Below are 19,472 nucleotides of genomic sequence, written 5' to 3'. Positions count from 1 at the left end.
GAGAGAGAGGTTGCGCGGAGGGGGATGGGTCGAGACTGGTTAGCATGGAAGAACCTTGAGGGTTCTGAGGCACCAGAGGATGTCCTTTGACCGTCTTGATGAGTCACGTGGGCTGACGGGGGCGGGGCGGAAAGGCTGGATAAGTTCCTTCCGGGTCAGTGACAGAAGCGTGGACTCCGCTGAGTAGTTGTTGGCGTCTTGGTCCGCTCCGCGTCTTCCTCGTATCAACGCGAGGTGATTGTGGTTTCCACGATGAGCTCCCAGAAAGGGAACGTGGCTCGTTCCAGGCCTCAGAGGCACCAGAATACGTTTAGCTTCAAAAATGACAAGTTTGATAAGAGTATTCAGACCAAGGTAGGAACCTGCCTGTTGCACCAAATCTGACTCTAGAAAGGAATGGTTCAGTGGAGGGGAAAGAGGAAATGCGAGGAGTTGGCGCGAGCGATTGTGGACCGCCGCCCAGAGTTAGTTTTGGCTGCAATACAACCTTTTCTAAAATGATTTTCCCACGCCCTTTCTTTGACCAGGACGTGTTATCTCCTCCTAAATATATTTGGCGGTCAACAATTAACCAGTTGCACAGTGAACCTAAAATGCAAGTGGAGAATTGAGTTGTTGGAGGGTTCCCATGTCGATCACATATTTGCAGTGGGAAATGAGGATAATGTCACGAGTGTCTCTCAAAGTTTGCACCAAGTTTATACAACCGCTATTTTTTTTTTTAATGTTTATTTTTGAGAGAGAGAGAGCAAGCGAGTGGGGGAGCAGCAGAGAGGGGAGACATAATTCGAAGCAGGCTCCAGGCTCCAACCTGTCAGCACAGAACCAGATGTAGGGCTTGAACTCAAGAACTGTGAAGTCATGACCAGAGCCAAAGTCGGACTCCCAACCGACTGAGCCACCCAAACGCCCACCACTCTTTCTTTGTGTAAGCTCCAAGCCCATAGGTTTGTAGGAAGAATGTGAAGGCTTAAGTGCTCTTAGCCCCAAGTGTCCTCACCAACATAATTGGAGCATCTGTTTCTTTTGCAAGATTGTTTTGAGGATCAAAGTATTTGGCTAATGTAAAAACGCTTGTTTTGTTGGTTATACGTCTTTTACTTCTTAAAAAAATTTTTTTAATGCTAATTTATTTTTGAGACAGAGAGATAATGTGTGGGGGAGGGGCAGAGAAAGAGAGAGAGAGACACGTAGACACAATCCTAAGCAGGCTCCAGGCTCCTAGCTGTTAGCACAGAGCCTGACAGGAGATTGGGGGAGGGGACGGGGCTCGAACTCATGGACCCTGAGGTCATGACCTGAGCAGAAGTCAGAGGCTTAACTGACTGAACAACCCAGCTGCCCCAGTCTTTTACTTATTTAGGAGGATTTTTTGTGACCTGGGAGAAAATTCAGACTTTTTATAGATGCCCAGAGGCCTTGGATTGTACACAACTAATTTGCTGTAGGTATCTCCCTCTTCTCCCATAGCTTTATGGAAAGGAGATAATTGAAGTCATGGGCATCTTGGGTGCGGCCATCATATTAGATAAAACTGATTTCACATAAATGAGAGTTTGGATTTACTAAGTGTGTGGCTTGCGTCGTTTAATATTTAATTCTCTGAGCTTTATTTTGTCTCAAATGGAAACTTCCTAGGCTTCTTGTGAGGCTAAACTAAATGATGTAGGTAATTGGTCTGGATCATAGTAAGTGTCTCAACCTTAATTAAGAAAGCAAAGTAAACTGTTCGTGGTCACCTGTGATCTCCTTTCCTTTTTCTCTGTCTTCACTTACTTACCTTGCAGATATTTAATGAGCACCCTCCATGTACAAAGCCATATGTGCATATATTTGCAGTGTTATAAAGAGTTGACTCTGCCTTCAGGGATCATATAGTTTTCTGCATCATTGGACAGCAAGCAAGCACAATAATATATATGATATATATCATTATGATAAATTCTGATGAAATAAAAGATCAGTAAGAAAAGAGGGGTATTTTTTTTTCATTATTATTTTTTATTTGAGAGAGAGAGAGAGAGAGTATGTACGGGAGTAGGGGAGAGGGGTAGAGGGAAGAGAGAGTCCCAAGCAGGCTCTACACTCAGCGGAGCCCGATGCAGAGCTCAATCCTATGACACTCGGATCAGGACCTGTGCTGAAATCAAGAGCTGGTCACTCAACGGACTGAGCCATGCAGGCCTCCCAGGAGGGATAGTTTCAATTGGGTGCTCAATGGACTTCTTTCCCTTACTTAAGTTCAAATTCAGAAAGAAAATCTGAAGCAGCATTTGAGAAGACTTTTGCAAGTTTTTGCTCATTGTTAATAGGTAAACCAGGATAAAAAGCTATGCTATTCCGAGTAGAGGTCTGCCTTGTCCTGTATTTTTGCTGTAAGGTTTTGTACAAGCATTTAATTCTGATTATTTTTCATGAGATGATAAAAAGCAATTTTAGTAAGTATTTAGCTACAGTGTAGCTTACTATACCTCTTGTAAGTATGAGACTTCTTGGACTTGTACTTCTTGTGCTAGCCTTTCTCCCTAGACTCCTTGTACTTTTCTTTGTTCATTTTCCTGATGTTCTCTAACAACCATGTCATTAGATCTTTCCATGAGTCTCAAATTCAGTCACTAAGTTTCATTTTATATTTTTTATCATTAATTTCTTTGCCTCTTTTAAATCACGAGGAAGTCTCACTTGTCTGTTGATAGAATGAGCAGGTGTTTTGTTATTGGAGAATCTGACAAAAACAGAAGAAATATTTTACTGATGAAAGGCCATTAGGTTGATTGTTCATCTAATGGAGGAGTAATAATTGGCTGTGTTCGTAGCAAATTCTCTTGATCCAGGTATGTGCATCTATCTAAAGCCAAGATTTTGTCAGAAACATCTGACCCTGTCTTCATTCCTATGCTTCATACCAAAAAGCTGCTTGATTCAGTGCCATCCAACAAAAGGGTGGTGAGAGTGCATGGTTGTCTGTAACTCTCCTTAAGGGACTGTAGTGACAATTGCTTATTTGTACCTCATTTGTAAGAGTCCTGCACGATAGCTTCCCTTTTCTGCCAACAGGTTCGTCAAGACTCGACTGGGATTAGAAGTTGAATAATGACAGATGTTTTATTGGGAAGTTTGTCTAAACAAAGGACTCATTCTCGAAAGGACCCAGGTGATAGCTGTCTTCATATGCTTGAACATATTCCAGAACAAGAGAGAAGCTCATTCTGTGGTTTTCTAAATGGCCAAACTTGGACCAAAAGGTCAATGTTACAGAGAGAGATTTCAGCTTAATATGAGAGTTGTCTGATAGGAACATGCACTAGGATTTTGTAACCTACCCTTCCCTGGGATTATTTAAGAGAGGCCTCTATGGCCATTGGTCTGCAGTGTCCTCTCATGACTTGCTGAGATGGAAATAGGTTTAAATCTCTTCTAGTCATTTCATGCTAAAATGTTGATTGTATCAGGACTGCCTTGTGTCCCTGGAAAGGCAGTGATGTTTAATGAAAAGACTATTGATGAAGAAAAAGGATCTACATTTTAGCCTCTGTTGTTTATTTTGCTTTGTGATGTTAGGCAGTTTACCTAGATTTTAATTTGCAAAATGGAGTTAATACTATCTCTTGTCTTATTTGTCTCTCAAGATTGCCATAGGGATCATTACAAAAATGTCTTTACGAAATAATATACAAATACAAACTGAGCATAAAGCAGATGAGAATTTATGTAGACATACTCAAAGCAAATTAATTAGAAAAGAAATACACTTATTGGAGAATACTGAAAATGGAGAAATGTGGATAGTATAAAAGTAAAATTACCTTTTCCCAATCCTATTCCTCTTTAAGTGTAGTCACTGTTAATTTTTTTTTGTTAACAGTTTATATATGTTTTTAGACACCTATGCACAATATGGTATATATGTAATAAAAGAACATTTTTTCTTCCTCATTCAATTAAGGTGGGTATGTCAGAACACAAAAATTAAACTTACTCTTTTTAATGGCTGTATAATATAAATGTAGACTACCTTACTTTCCTGTTAGTAAACGCTTGAGTTATTTTCAGTTTTTCACTATGACAAAGCTGCAGTGAAATTCTTAGATTCACATATGTGTTTCACATTTATTATCTAGCACCAAACACTGTGCTAGATGCTAGAGATATAGGGTTGAACGTAATATAGTTTGGTGGGCGAGATGAAAGCAGTAATCAATCTTTCAAGTATGTTAATACAAATCACAGTAAGGATGATGAAGGAAAAGTCTCAGGGAACCTGAGTATCAAGCAGGAAGTCTTGATTAAGTTTGGAGGCTTAAAGAAGGCTTCCCTGAGATCTGACAGATGGATAGCATTTAACTAAATGAAATAGGAAGAGTGTATATCTTTTTGATAAGAATACCATTTGTTTTATATGTGTAGTTAGTGTTGTTTCTACTAGCATTTCCCAAAGTGCCCCAGGATCCTATCTTCTCGATAGGGCAGGAGTTAGTTTCGTGGTCAAATTACTTTGGAAATAAGTATATACTGTATCTCACTGTTAGGGGTCATAGTGTGCATTGGCATACAACACTAAGATGTTTTGCTCTCTAAAAGTTGTTTAGGGGGGCGCCTGGGTGGCCAGTCGGTTAAGCATCCGACTTCGGCTCAGGTCATGATCTCACAGTCTGTGGGTTTGAGCCCCGCGTCGGGCTTTGTGCTGACAGCTCAGAGCCTGGAGCCTGTTTCGGATTTTGTGTCTCCCTCATTCTCTGACCCTCCCTGTTCGTGCTCTCTCTCTCTCGGTCTCAAAAATAAATAATAAAATAAAAAAAAAAAAAAGTTGTTTAGGGGCACCAGGCTGTCTCAGTGGGTAGAGTGTGCATCTCTTGATCTCAGGGTTGTGAGTTTGAGCCCAACACTGGTGTAAAGATGACTTAAAAATACAATCTTAAAATAAAGTTATTTAACCAAAACTTGCTTGGTTATGGAACCCTTTGGTTTCCATAATACCTACTGACCTTGAACTTATTTCGGGAGCAAGAAACTCATTTGGGAAACTCTGGTCTTTATCTTGAAGTGGAAAAGGAAAATGAAAATTGGAGGCTATACTCTCTAAATCATTTTGGAAGAAAAGTTTTATTAGTAATAGCTAATATTTGTGTGCTTAAATGTGTTAGCTACTATGCATACTTAATATACATCATCTAATTTTGGTCTTCAAAATGACCCTAAGATAGATGCTATAATTATCCCATTCTGTGTATTGGGAAGTTAGGACTTAGTGATAGTTACATAATTAGCACATGGCTATCCGCTGATTAGGTGATGTCTCTGTTAGGAGACCTCAAAGGACAAGTAAGTCAAAGCCCCTTTTTTGTGTATGTGTGTTGCAGTTGTTGTTTTTAAGTGATCTACACCCAATGTGGGGCTCCAGTGCACTACTCTGAGATCAAGAGTCCGGTGCTCTATAGACTGAGCCAGCCAGGCACCCCAATGTTGTTTTTTAGTACTGTATTTTTGCGTGTAATAGAAACACTGTGACACCACATTAGGGTCAGAATAGAGATGCGCTTTATTGCTACTGCCCCTAACTACTACCTATTTGAAATGTTCCAGGGGAAGGTCTCTCCTCACAAGGTTTATTTAGCTGACTGTAGTGTGACATAGCACAAGTATGGGCTGCTTGGAGTGGGTCTCATCTTTTTAGCCAGGGCTCTGGCAGAGGTAAGGGTCCTTTCCCTCTCACTGTAATGCCAATAGAGTCAGATCCTTCAGTTTCTGGTTGGGTGGAAGGCTATCTTAAGTTTAAGGTGGTATGATTACATTTACAGCAGAACAGGATTCTGTGTTTACAAGCACCTTTATTCACAATAGACAAAGACTGGAAAAAAACCCAAAACACCCAAATATTTATCAGCAGGAGAGTAGATAAATGGATTGTGTCAGTCATCGATTGGGATACTACTTTGTTATTAAAAAAGCACCATCCCTGGGTGGCTCAGTGAGGTAAGCACCTGGCTGTTGATTTTAGGTCAGGTCGTGATCTCATGGTTTGTGGGGTTCAAGACCCTCTTCGGGCCCCTTGCTGATGGCGTGGAGCCTGCTTGGAATTTTTTCTCTCCCTCTCTCTCTCTCTCTCTCTCTGCCCCTCCCCTTGTCCCATGCGTGCTCTCTCTCTCTCAAAATAAATAAACTTAAAAAAAATTTTTTTAAATGGAGCACCTGGGTGGCTCACTCAGTTGAGTGTCCAACTCTTGATTTCAGCTCAGGTCATGATGGCAGGGTTGGGGATTGAGCCCTGCATATGGAGCCTGCTTAAGAGTCACTGTCTCCCTAGGGGCACCTGGGTGGCTCAGTTGGTTAAGCCTTCAACTCTCAGTTTTGGCTCAGGTCATACTCTCAAGGTTCGTGAGTTCAAGCCCTATATTGAGCTCTGTGCTGACAGTGTGGAACCTGCTTGCCATCCTCTCTCTCTCTCTCTCTCTCTCTCTCTCTCTCTCTCCTCTCTCTGTCTCTCTGTCTCACACTCTCACACCTTCTCTCTGCCCCTCCCACCCCCCAAATAAATAAATAAATAAACCTAAAAAAAAAAAGATTCTCTCTTTTTCCTCTGCCCCTCTCCCCCACTCTCTCTATCAATTAAAAAAAAACAATGAACTACTGATACATGCATCGTTTGCATATATTGCATGCATTGTAGACAAATCTCAGAAATGCGTGGAGGGAAGAACCGGGTGTTTCTTCCATCTACAGAAATCAGAGCAGCAGTTGCCTTCACTGGTGGGGGGATTGACTGGAAGGGGCTCAGGAGACTGGAATGATGGAAACATGAGGATCACAAGAGTGAAAACATTTATCAGAGCTCATTGGATTGGACATTAAAATCTGTGCATGACATAAATGTAAATTTTACCTTAATTAAAAATAGATACTACAAAGACTCCTGGGTGGCTCAATCAGTTAAGCATCTGACTCTTTTTTTTTTTAAGTCTTTTTTTTTTTAACAGTTTGGCTGCTTTTTTTTTTTTTTAATTTTTTTTTTTAACATTTATTTTTGAGACAGAGACAGAGCATGAACAGGGGAGGGGCAGAGAGAGAGGGAGACACAGAATCTGAAACAGGCTCCAGGCTCTTAGCGGTCAGCACAGAGCCTGACGCGGGGCTCGAACTCACGGACTGTGAGATCATGACCTGAGCCGAAGTCGGATGCTTAACCGACCGAGCCACCCAGGCGCCCCAAGCATCTGACTCTTGATCCCAGCTCAGGTCATGATCTCATGGTTTCAGGGATCACACCCCTTGTTCGACTCTGTGCTGGCAGCGTGGAGCCTGCTTGTGATTCTCTCTCTCCCTGTCTCTGCCCCTATCCTGCACACCTGCATGTGCTTTCTCTGTCTCTCAAGATAAATAAACTTAAGAAAAAATAAATACTGCTTTTTCTTTAAAAAATTGATATCATGAGGTTGTATTCTTCCTTGTTTACCTTTTGTTTGGGGAAGGTATAGAAACACTACTTATACCAGTCTTTTAAAAAAAAGAAAAAGATTAACTCTTCCAGAAAGAAAACAAAAAAGTTGACCTTATATATTGAATATCTTCGCTGACCACAGGTTAAAATACTTCTAATAATTACATTTTAATATTTTCCCTTTATGTATGAGTGCTAGTCATGATCCTTGAGTTTACTTTTTTCTGTCAGAAAAGTACAGATGATCTTTACAAAGTGGACCTTGTGTATAAGATTACTGAGCCTGGGTATCATTTTTTTGTTAGTTTTACTCTTGGATAGAATCATAATTACTCAGTATATGAATACATATTAATAAATCACTAAATAATGAATAAAACCTTGCTGTGGAAAAGGATGTCCTGTTATTTGTAAGTCTCATTTTGTCCAGATAGCTTACAATCAAGTGGTATGGGATCTTTGTTCTATTTCCCCTAGCCCAGAGCTATTGCACTGTAGTGCAATATTGCACAGTCCCAGATTGGTTCAGATAATCCCTGGTGTGAGTAATTTCCTTGTGAGTGATCTGGCACTAGTCACGGGAACAGATGTTATTTCTCAGTCAATAGGTATCAACAATGAAGGGTTAAACAAGTGGTAGCCATTGAACAAATCTGCAGTTGGGCAGATAACACAGTCTATGATCCACTGTAGTTTCTAGCTAACCATCTCTGGGACTCTTAGAGATCACCTGGGACTCCCTTTGATCTTTTTCCAAATTAGGAAATGTTCTTTGATAGGTTTCACCAATGCTGTCTATCAGATGGATTTATGTTAAATCTGTCCTCCCCCCAATTGATTTGTTAAATTCAACATGATTTTTCAGTTGACCAGGTGACAATTGACAATCTATGGTATGTTGGGCATTGCGACGTATGTGAGAATCTTATTGCTCAATAAAAGTCATAGTGCTAATGACACTCTTTACTTTTCCTTTGTGGTATTTTCAGTATTTAGAAGTGTTGTGTTTTTGTTATTTACATTTTATTTTCTCTTTTCCCTTTCATACGGGGATATTCCGAATGTCTGTATTCCCATGGTGCTTCCACTTGAAGCCAATAGGGTGATTCTGCATGTTTCTTAAAATGAGGGCTGTAACAATATAATTGGTTTTTTTCTACGTCAGTCATATATTTTAGACATTTCATTTATGTACGGTGACGACCGGAATTGATTTGTCTTGATCTGATCCATCGTATTAGGGGATAGTACTATGCTCACCACTGGATTATGAAGCTTTGTAATTATGTGGACAGCCCTTGCTTCTTCAGAAAGTTGAATACACACTGTTAGAAAAAGTAGTCTCAGAATTCCTCACCCGGGTAAATTAGTTCATCTGAGGGCGAGAAAGTCGTAATTTATATGAACTCTCTCCAAAGTGGGACATTCTTCTGTTTAGAGAAGGACTGTCTAGGGAGTGGCGTGCAGTTGGACAAAGAACCGCAGGGCTGACAGTTACAGGCTGTCGCGGTATTTGTTATTTTAGGCTGCCGGAGTCTTTCCACACCTGCACAAGTGTTACTGTGAGGTCACAGGCAGGTAGGTGCGCGGAGAGTCCTGCTTATCCTCGGAACAACCCTGCTCCTGGCTCACGCCATCCTCAACTGTGGTTGCTCTTTTTCTCTCCGCTTACTTTTGTGAAAGGAAGAAATGAAATGAGAAGGGGATAAAGGAAAAGCTGACATGCCTGAGATTCCTTTCTGGGATTTTCCCCTCCAGGCCAACTAGCCCTTGAACGTATTGAACAAATTAAATAAACATTTCTTTTTCTGAACTTCTGAGAGGGGTGCAAGGCCTGCTACATGTAGGTGATTATCATCAGGATTCTTCAGTTGCTAATTTAAACAGAAAGAAAATGTATTGGAAAGATGCTGAGCTACTCTCATTAAACTTAGAAAAGGTGTTTATTTTGGTTGATTTTTCGGTGTCCAAGATTCCCAGGTTAGCTGTTATTACTGGGAAATTTATCCTCAATCGGCTCTACACATATCCTAAGCTGACACAGTCTTCCGGTCTTTCAGTGCCCCCTCCCCTCACCCTTCCAGTTGGCCTCCTGGAATCGATAGTTTATTATCATCAAATAGAGACATAGTCTTGAATAAAACTGTTTACTTTCTTGTCCTACCTATTTCCAGGAACTCTGTTTCCTTATAGTCCTTAAGTTATGGTGTTTGTTCACCCCACATCTTCAGCCTCACCTCTGCCCCCCGTTTCTCCCTTTTGCTGCTTCAGTTTTTTGTTTTGTTTTGTTTTTTTGCTCGAAACCCCGCCTCTTCTGAAATACACACCGTCAGACTGTTATCCCTTCTGGGTCTGTCATTGCCTCCTGGTTACACCTCCTCATCAGTCCCTGGCTCACGGCCTTTCCACAGTTCCTGTCATCAGACTTAGTGATCACCACAACCACGTGGATCGTCCAACATCTGATCTCTCAGCTTATAGACCACCCTCCACCCACATCAGAAATCTGCTTCCATGGTCCAAACCTTAAACTTTCTCAGTGCTGGGAACTGCTCCACTTATAAACTTTTTAGAAAAATGAATCACCATCTACTTACCTGGTTTCCTTATGTCTCAAATAGTTTTTTAACTCCTTTGGATGCTCCTGTTCACCAGCCTTTCTACTTTTTACTGTACCTCATTCATGTGCTTCTTTCCTTATCTAGCTAGGAGTTCATGTTCTATCAGTATACCTTTTTCTTTTTCTTTTTCTTTTTTTTTGTCCATATACCTCAGCTCCCTTATCCTTCTTCCTTCTGTGGTACTTGCCTGATGGGATCCCTGCTTAGAGCCAGTTTTCTATTATTCCACCATCACATCTACCAAACCACCTGCATCAGTACCTGTATACTCTACCTTCCTATGACAGTGGATAAAATGCCTGCCCTTCCCAAAGACTAGGCTCTCCCCTTGTATTCTGGACCTTTGTCCCTATTGCCTTCCTTCCTAAGGGCTTAAAGGCTTAGGGTGCCTCCGTTGTTCACTTTGTCTTGCATCATCAGTCTTTCCATCTCCAACAGGTTATTTAAATTTCTTAAGAAAAAAAAAAAAACCCTCCTTAGGTAAAACCCATATTCTTTCCTAGCTTTGCCTTCTTTCTTTCTTCCTCTTTATGGAAGAGCTCTTCAACTTGTTACATCCCATTGCTTCCTTCCCTATCCAAATAGCTTTTGTATTCCTCATTCCACTCAAACCACTCATGTCAAGTTGTTGATGTCTGTGTTGCCAAATCCTTGGTTAATAATCCTCTGTCCTCATCTTTCTCAGTCACTCAGTATCACTGCCTCTTGAACACTCTTCTGAATTCTGAAATAATTTCTTCATTCAGCTCAATCCATGGCCTTAAATACTGTCTTTATGCTGATACCTTCCATATCTGGAGCTCTAGGCCAACCTCTCTGCTGAGCCATGGAGTTGTTGCATATTTAACCGTCTACTTCTATTCTTGAATATCAACAAGGCATCTCAAGCTTAACATGGCAAACAGAACTCTTAATCTTTTTCCCTCAAACCTTTTCCTCCAGTGTTCCCCCACTCTGTAAACAGTGCCATCATTCATCCAGTTCTCACACCAAAAATATAAGAATCATCCTTGATTCTTGGCCTTTTCTCACATTCTGTGTTTCAATTTATCAACAAAACTATGAACCGTTTAATTTTAATTTTTTATAATCTCATTACATTCTGGCATATTATTTTTTTACTTGTTTTTCTTGCTTATAGTCCACTCTGCAATATGATTTTCACCCAGGCAAATACATATTTTTTATGTCCTCAATACCTAGACCAGGGGTTGGTACATAGGAATTACTCAGTAAGTAATTGGTGATTGAATTAAGTAAATAAATAATTTTAGCAACGTATTAAATGTTGTAACAAGGGTAGTACAGGGGAGTTCTATAGTAATTCTGAAATAAAGGGACGGAAAGAGAATAATTAATAGTGTGACCCTCAAAGAGATAGTACAGCTTGGGGATGGAGGGTGAAGGAGAAGTTGAATGGAAAGAGATAGAAGAATGGAATAAGGTGGAAAGGAAAAATGAGTACTGATGACTTTGTTGTGGGTCAAGGAATTGAGGGAGTTTAATCTGGAAACAGAACAAAGTGAAATAGGATCAGTAAAAATCGTTGTGACATTAAGAAATCTTTTGAAAATAAGGCTTCTCTTTTATTCATTAAAAAAAATTTTTTTTAGGGGCGCCTGGGTGGCGCAGTCGGTTAAGCGTCCGACTTCAGCCAGGTCACGATCTCGCGGTCCGTGAGTTCGAGCCCCGCGTCAGGCTCTGGGCTGATGGCTTGGAGCCTGGAGCCTGTTTCTGATTCTGTGTCTCCCTCTCTCTCTGCCCCTCCCTGTTCATGCTCTGTCTCTCTCTGTCCCAAAAATAAATAAAAAACGTTGAAAAAAAAAAATTTAAAAAAAAAAAAATTTTTTTAATGTTTATTTATTTCTCAGACAGAGAGAGACAGAGCATGAGTGGGGGAGGGGCAGAGAGAGAGGGAGACACAGAATCCGAAGCAGGCTCCAGACTCCCAGTTGTCAGCACAAGCACAGAGCCTGACGTGGGGCTCGAACTCACAAACCGTGAGATCATGACCTGAGCTGAAGTTGGTCGCTCAACTGACTGAGCCACCCAGGGGCCCCTCTTTTATTCATTTTTGAGGGAAGAGTTCCTGACACATTGAAGACTCCTCAGTAATGTTGGAGTGAATATGTACAGATCATCTTAAAATGAAGAGAGAAGGGCAAGAAGAGGCTGTGAGTCTGTGAGTCTTTTTCTAAAGTAAGATTATAAATAGGTATTTATACTTATCACGTGGTGGCAAAAACGTAAGAATGAAAGCGACTGTTAGGTAATAAACTCTCTGGCTAGAAAACTGGTTGGCTAAAATCTTTTTACCAAAGAGAAGAGCTGAATGGATTGATCTCAGGCTGTGAATTAAAATTTCAGTGCTGTCAATTTAGACCATCATTCTTATAAGTGAATGTGGTCTGTTTTGATTTGGTGTTGGTCAGGTAACTTCGAAGAATAAAAATATTTTGGGGGCCTGGATAGCTCAGTCAGTTAAGCATCCGACTGTTGATTTCGACTCAGGTCATGATCTCGTGCTTTGTGAGATCGAGCCCCATGTCTGGCTCTGTGCTGACAGTGCAGAGCCTGCTTGGGATTCTCTCCCTACCCCTCCCATGCTGTCTGTAAACAAACAAACAAACAAACAAACAAACATGAAAACATTTTTTGAAGTGAATACATTGGGTAGGAAAAAAAATCCCTTGCCAGTTTTTGTCAGATTTCATGTGTGACCTTTTGGATTTTTAGCCAAAGGTATCAAGCTCTTGTTCAGGACCGCGGCAGCATGGTGTAGAAGAAAGACACTGATCTTGGAGTCACAAGTTTAAGTCAAATTCTCTGCCGTTTACTGATGGTGTGGCCTTGGACAAAGTTTTCAGTGTATCAGGCTGTTAGTGGGCTTAGCCGTACTATGAGGGTTGAATAAGGTTTGTGGGAACGCTCACATGGTGCCTGGCACGCAGCGTTAAGCATTCTGTAAACGCTCGTCCAGTCCTTCTTCTTGCTAAGCGATGTTTATCATGCTCACATGCTGCTCCTTCAGTTATTCCTTTCCTGGTTAGTCCCACTGGAATGTCTCCCTCCTTCCCTAGGCATTTATGGCCCTCACCACACATAGGGTGCGTGTCATACTGGTTATTAGCATACATGCTTGGCTTCTTTCCCTTTCTGTCACACGTGTGTACAAAATACTGTCCCTGTCTCAGAGGACAGGGACTTCAGCATTTTAAACTACTCATGGTCCTGTAGCAGCCATTCTGTGATGTGGGTTGAGAGAATGGAAATCAAGTTATTCTTGTTGACGTTGTACAACTGATTACTGATCCGTGTTAAGTCACCTGTCTTTATTAAACCCCTAATATGTACCAAACACCAACAAAAAGGTGAGTGGGATATGAATCCTTCATTCAGGAATTCTACACTAGTAACTACTTTAAAAAGTGGAAAAAGGCTAATATGGAGCATTTTCACTTAATAAACTTGGTAAAGTATAACCTACAAATGTACAGAAAAGTGCAAAAATTAGAGAGTTCAGTGAAGTTTCACAAAGTGAACACAGTCATGTAACCAATACACAGATCGAGAGAATGCTATTCACCTCTCTTAGTCACTACCACTCTCCTCCTGAATTTTTTTTTAATGTTTATTTATTTTTGAGAGAGAGACAGAGCATGAGCAGGGGAGGGGCAGAGAGAGGGAGACACAGAATCCAAAGCAGGCTCCAGACTCCGAGCTGTCAGCACACAGCCCGATGGGGAGCTGAAATGCATGAGCTTAACTGACTGAGCCACCCAGGCTCTCCTATTTCTCAAATTTAACCATTGTCTTGATGCATATGAAATATTTTAAAACAACCTTGACGTCCCAGCTTTTGGAAGCAAGGGAGAGAAAGCTGGAGGTACCTGATGACCATCCTCTCTTTTCAGAGATAGTAGTAGTGGATGTAGAAGAGCATCCTGATGGATCATCTCAGCTCTTTAAATCTGCAATACAACCTCATGTAATACTTTTTTGGGCTGAAAGAAATTGGTGGGATTTGATTTTCCAACAGTGATTAATTTGGCCCCTGTTGGATATTTGACTTTTAAAAATATCAGTAGTAAATTTGAACTTTCCCATAGCTTTGGGGCTGATTATTTCAGCCTCAGTCCTAAGTCTCTTCCAATTTATCTGTTTATTCATGAGGTTGAATGACATTTTTAGAACTTCGTGGTAGTCATTTTCTTGGATATTTTGTCAAGTTCATTTCTAGTTGGAATAGTTGGGTTTACATTCTAAACTTAATTATTCACATTGTCTTTTGAAACTAAATTGTACGATAGACTTCCTTTTTTGTTTTTGTTTTGTCTGAGTTGTATGTTGTTAACAAGGAAGTATTTCTTTTTTTTTTTTAATTTTTAAAAATTTTTTAATGTTTATTTATATTTGAAAGGCGGGGGAGGGGTAGTGAGAGAGGGAGACACAGAATCAGAAGCAGGCTCCAGGCTCTGAGCTGTCAGCACAGAGCCCGACGCGGGGCTCGAACTCACGAACTGCGAGTTCATGACCTGAGCCGAAGTCGGACGCTCAACCGACTGAGCCACCCAGGCGCCTCTACAAGGAAGTATTTCTTATAAGTGATGGAACTATAAATGTGTAATAATTTTCAGTGATGGTATATCAGCAGTAGAATTCTATTGCACCTTTATATTAATCAGGTCTGGTTTTGCAGGTCATTTGGTGGTGTTTGCCATTTACAACATCATGGGTATGAAATACCAAGCTAAGCTGGTGATTATTTTAAATGCTTTGTTATTCTGTGAAGATTTATATATTATTAAATGCTCAGCCCTCTCTTACCAGGTGGCTGATTTGTTTGTTTTGAAATTACTCATGTCACTGAAGTCATCAATTTGAGTAATATATTTGACATCATGGTTTATGCTTGTATATCTGAATGTTCTGTGTACCATCATTAACCTTTATCACAAGACATTATAGTAATATGATATCATATTTCTCGTAAATTTGAATGCTTATACGGCGTAATGCTAGATCTAGTTGTTTTTTTTTTTAGTGTGTGTTCATTTTTGAGAGATGGAGAGAGACAGAGCATGAGTGGGGAAGGGGCAGAGAGAGAGGGAGACACAGAATTAGAAGCAGGCTCCAGGCTCTGAGCTGTCAGCACAGAGCCTGATGTGGGGCTCGAACCCACAGACCGCGAGATCATGACCTGAACTGAAGTTGGTTGCTTAACCAACTGAGCCACCCAGGTATCCCTAGATTTAGTTTTTAATAAAGTTAGAATAGTCCTGTGGGATAAGTTGTCATCTATTTTCTATACATGTAAAAGAATATTAGGGTCGCTTTTACCATATGTGATGCTGTTGCTTTCATTTAAACTCTATCTTTGAACCATGGGCTGTCCTTTGACCCTCATATGATATTTCTTTTTTTTTTTTTAATTTTTTTTTAATGTTTATTTATTTTTGAGACAGAGAGAGACAGAGCATGAACGGGGGAGGGTCAGAGAGAGGCAGACACAGAATCTGAAACAGGCTCCAGGCTCTGAGCTGTCAGCACAGAGCCCGACGCGGGGCTTGAACTCACGGACCGTGAGATCATGACCTGAGCCCAAGTCGGCCGCTTAACCGACTGAGCCACCCACGCTCCCCTCTCATATGATATTTCTAAAGTCAGCTGCTTCCTAGTGTACTTAAATAAAAAACTCTCTGGTTTGTTGTGGTGGTTAATTCTAATCTTAGTGATTCTCTGGGCCACCTTTATTAAGGTCTTTTTGTTACCCAGTAAGAAAAATCAGTTAAATTTTACTAAGGCCCTAATTCAGAATGACTCAAAACATGCATTTATCTTCCCAATTTGCTAAATTTCAGTGGAAGGACAGAAGACAATAAAACTACAATATTAGAAAACGGAAAAAACAGAAAAGAACACTAAGGAAAATTAAAATGTAAAGTAGATAGGGTTAGACTGATGCAGGCACACAATTTATTAATCTGTAACACAATACAGATAGAAGTCAGCATTTTTTCAGTAAAACTCTAGAATAATGCCATCATCAGAATTAATAAGATCTGTACCAATCCTTTATATCAAGTGGCTTTCTCTAACATTTGCTCTCCAGATAAAGTCAGAAGAACAAGTCTCTAAAATGAGGAGATGCCATGAAAGACCAAGCAGAGCAATATTCCTCATCATTTTTGGTCCCAGAGTGTAACAAGGAACCCCTGTACTTGGAAGCAGTAAACTTCTTGTGCTTGCTAGAGCAAAAGCTATCAAGATGTTCATTTTCATTCTATTACCCAGAGCCAGGGATTATATAGTGGACATCTGAATTCACTTCCAGAGCAACAGCGTTACTCAATTCTGCTTTAGTAACCCATCCCATATTCTATATGAGCGCTGTCCGAAAGAACTTTCTATGATGGTGGAAGTGTGCTATATTAGTGCTATCCAGTATGGTAGCCACTAGCCACATGTACCTATTGACTATTTGAAATGCGGACAGTACAAATAAGGAACCAAATTTTATTTTTAATTCAACCGAAATAGCCATGTTTGGTTAGGGGCTATCATATTATACAGTACAGATCTATGTCTGCATTTATTCATATGAGCAGACTACTACTAAGAAGCACAAAATCTGTTAGGAAAACCAAAACTATGTGATGCATAACTAGAAACCCTACTTTCTGTACCTAGTTAACAGAGGTAATATATGACACAGAAGAGAACTTTTAAAAGTGTAATTGTTCTGACTTTGGCTCAGGTCATGATCTCACGGTCTGTGAGTTCAAGACCCACATTGGGCACTGTGCTGACAGCTCAGAGCCTGGGGCCTGCTTCCGATTCTGTGTCTCCCTCTCTCTCTGCCCCTCCCCCACTTGCAATCTTTTTCAAAGGTAAAGATTAAAAAAAGCTATAATTGTTACCCATCGTTAATCATTCAAAAAGCTTTCAAAATCCATAAAACAAAGACTGCTGTTAAAAAAAAGTAGAAGAGGGGCGCCTGGGTGGCTCAGTCAGTTGAGCATCCGACTTCGGCTCAGGTCATGATCTCACAGTCTGTGGGTTCGAGCCCCGCGTCAGGCTCTGTGCTGACAGCTCAGAGCCTGGAGCCTGTTTCCAATCCTGTGTCTCCCTCTCTCTCTGCCCCTCCCCCAGTCTTACTTTGTCTCACTCTGTCTCTCAAAAATAAATAAATATAAAAAATAAAAAAAATTAAAAAAAGTAGAAGATTCTTGCCTGTGACGTTTCTTAAAAACTGCAACTGTGGTTTCAGACATATGAACTTCTTAAGGGGATGGCTAAACAGCGGTGTGGCAGGAATAAAGACTAAGTTGTGATTTGGGAGATCAAACCAGTGCTTGATCAGCCTCATCTGAAAGACCAAAGTGATAAAAATTATGAAATGAAATTTAAGATATGGAGGATGGAGGTAGGAAAGCCTCTATGTTTCCAAAGGAAATCCAGAAGACAATGAGGGTGAGGAAGCAATGATAAAAAGTAAAGGAAAAACCCCCCACAAATTTTCCAAACTTGAAGAAAATCATAAGCCTTCAGATAGAAGGGTTCTACACATATCTTGGTGAAAGTTTTGAACTCCACAACATAAAGAAATGCCTACCAGCTTCTAGAGAGGGGGAAAAAAAGAGGTTACCCATAAAACAACTATAATTTTGTAGGCATCAACTTCTTATCTGCTACTTGTAAAAAAAATAGGACAAGATCCACAAAGGGTTATAAGGGAAGTATATTAAATTTAGAGTTCTTTATAGAGTTAAGTTGTGACTCAGTTGACAGGATCAAAGAATCATCCAAACCAAAAGCTTGTCAAAAACATATGTATATACCTAAGGATGTATTCCAGAATACAAGAAGATATGTAGTAGAAGAAATAGTAGTGAACTAAGAACCTAATAAAACTGAGTTAACCTTAAATAACCATTGATGGGATGGTGGTAAAAGTTAATGCTGTTGTTATATTTGTGAATCACGTAATAAGGGAGGTAATTTTTCTGGAAGACAAAATCTATACCATTGTTGCCGATTTCAACCAAACCTGGGAATTAAGAATAAAAGCAAGCTGAAGATCTTGTCTTATTTGAGGTGGTAGAAAAGCCAGAGAAGGAAAATCAGTGTCAACATCCAAATTGTAAACTCCAAGTGCCTATTATTTGTTCATACAATCTAGTATTAAAATGTGGGATTTGGGCGCACCTGGCTGGTTCAGTTGGTGGAGCATGCAGCTCTTGATGTTTAGGGGTTGTGAATTTGAGCCCCACGTAGAGTGTAGAGATTACTTTAAAAATAAAATCTCAAAAAACGTGGTATTTCTCCTCTCCATAGAAGCAGTTATTTGAACACCTTATTCTCTAGGTGATTTAATGTTCCATTATCAAGTCACGTTTCAGGAAAGGCTGAAACACAGTGTGCATACCTGCACATATTCTCTCCTGCTTCTGCTAGTGACTGAAGCCCACTTCTGTTTTTGTTTTTTTTAAATTTATTTACTTATTTTTGAGAGAGAGAGGAGGGGAGGGGCAGAGAAAGAGGGAGAGAGAAAGAATCCTAAGCAGGCTTCACACTGTCAGCTCAGAGCCTGATGTGGGGCTCGAACTCATGAACCATGAGATAATGACCTGGCCCAAAACCAAGAGTCAGATGTTTAACCGACTGAGCCACCCAGGTGTCCCCCCACTTCTGGTTTTAATACATGAGTGATGGAAGTACAAGGAAGGAAGATGGGTTGCTGTTGCTTTAAGTTAGCCTGTGTATCACTTTAGACTTTGATATGACACATTGGTTTTTTTTTTTTTTTTTGATCTGATACCTCTTGAGGACTTGCTTAAGATAAACAATGGCCTTTGAAAACATAAAATGCAATACTCGTTCTGTGACACCTTTGCATATTTGTCATAAGTAGTAGAAATAGTAGAGTATTAGAAATGACTCCCCACTTTGTCTCATTGGGTTGGGGCTAAATGAAAGGATAGTGTTTTGAAATCTGCAAGTCTACCAATGAGCACTGGATCTGTAGTGACTCCCCCTCAATCCAAGTCTTTCGAAACTCAGTTGGAAGATGCCAGCCAGTTAATCTCTTATTTTAAACACCATTTTAACTCTCACAAATACTGCTTACTCTCCATCTTTACTTCATGCCCATTATTTTCGTCTCTTCAACTAGATTGTAAGCACTGTGTAGAAGGGACTGTACATCATAAATCTCCTGAATCCTTGAGATGCCTGGCATAGTGCCGAGTACATACTAGCACATACTTTTTTGGATTGTTTCTACAGACAGTGGAGAGATAATCAGAATGCATGCTGTATTGAATTCTAATCCATGACACATTTTATACTTTGACATGTTGGAAGAAGTCCTAAGCTTGGAGTCAGGACAACACGAGTATTCTTCAGACTTTACT

General features: G+C 40.3%; 1 protein-coding gene across 4 annotated transcripts in view; it reads left to right on the top strand.

Annotated features, from left to right (window-relative positions):
- Positions 1 to 19,472, top strand: part of C12H9orf85 (chromosome 12 C9orf85 homolog) — a 128,548-nt gene that overhangs the window by 180 nt on the left and 108,896 nt on the right. For 3 of the 4 annotated variants that reach the window (XR_009251828.1, XM_058695701.1, XM_058695703.1), the window contains exon 1: positions 3 to 354. The exons of the other annotated variant lie outside the window; for it this stretch is intronic. Coding sequence is in view for 2 of the 3 variants with exons in the window: in XM_058695701.1 (XP_058551684.1) it covers positions 253 to 354 (102 nt within the window). In the remaining variant the exon portion in view is untranslated. Of the gene's footprint in view, positions 1 to 2; positions 355 to 19,472 lie in introns of those variants that run through there. 4 annotated transcript variants of the gene reach the window in all.

The sequence above is a fragment of the Neofelis nebulosa genome, chromosome 12 (assembly GCF_028018385.1).
Source record: "Neofelis nebulosa isolate mNeoNeb1 chromosome 12, mNeoNeb1.pri, whole genome shotgun sequence".
Taxonomy (NCBI): Eukaryota; Metazoa; Chordata; class Mammalia; order Carnivora; family Felidae; genus Neofelis; species Neofelis nebulosa.
Note: the sequence above shows the minus strand (reverse complement) of the source record. Positions and strands in the feature narration are given on the sequence as shown.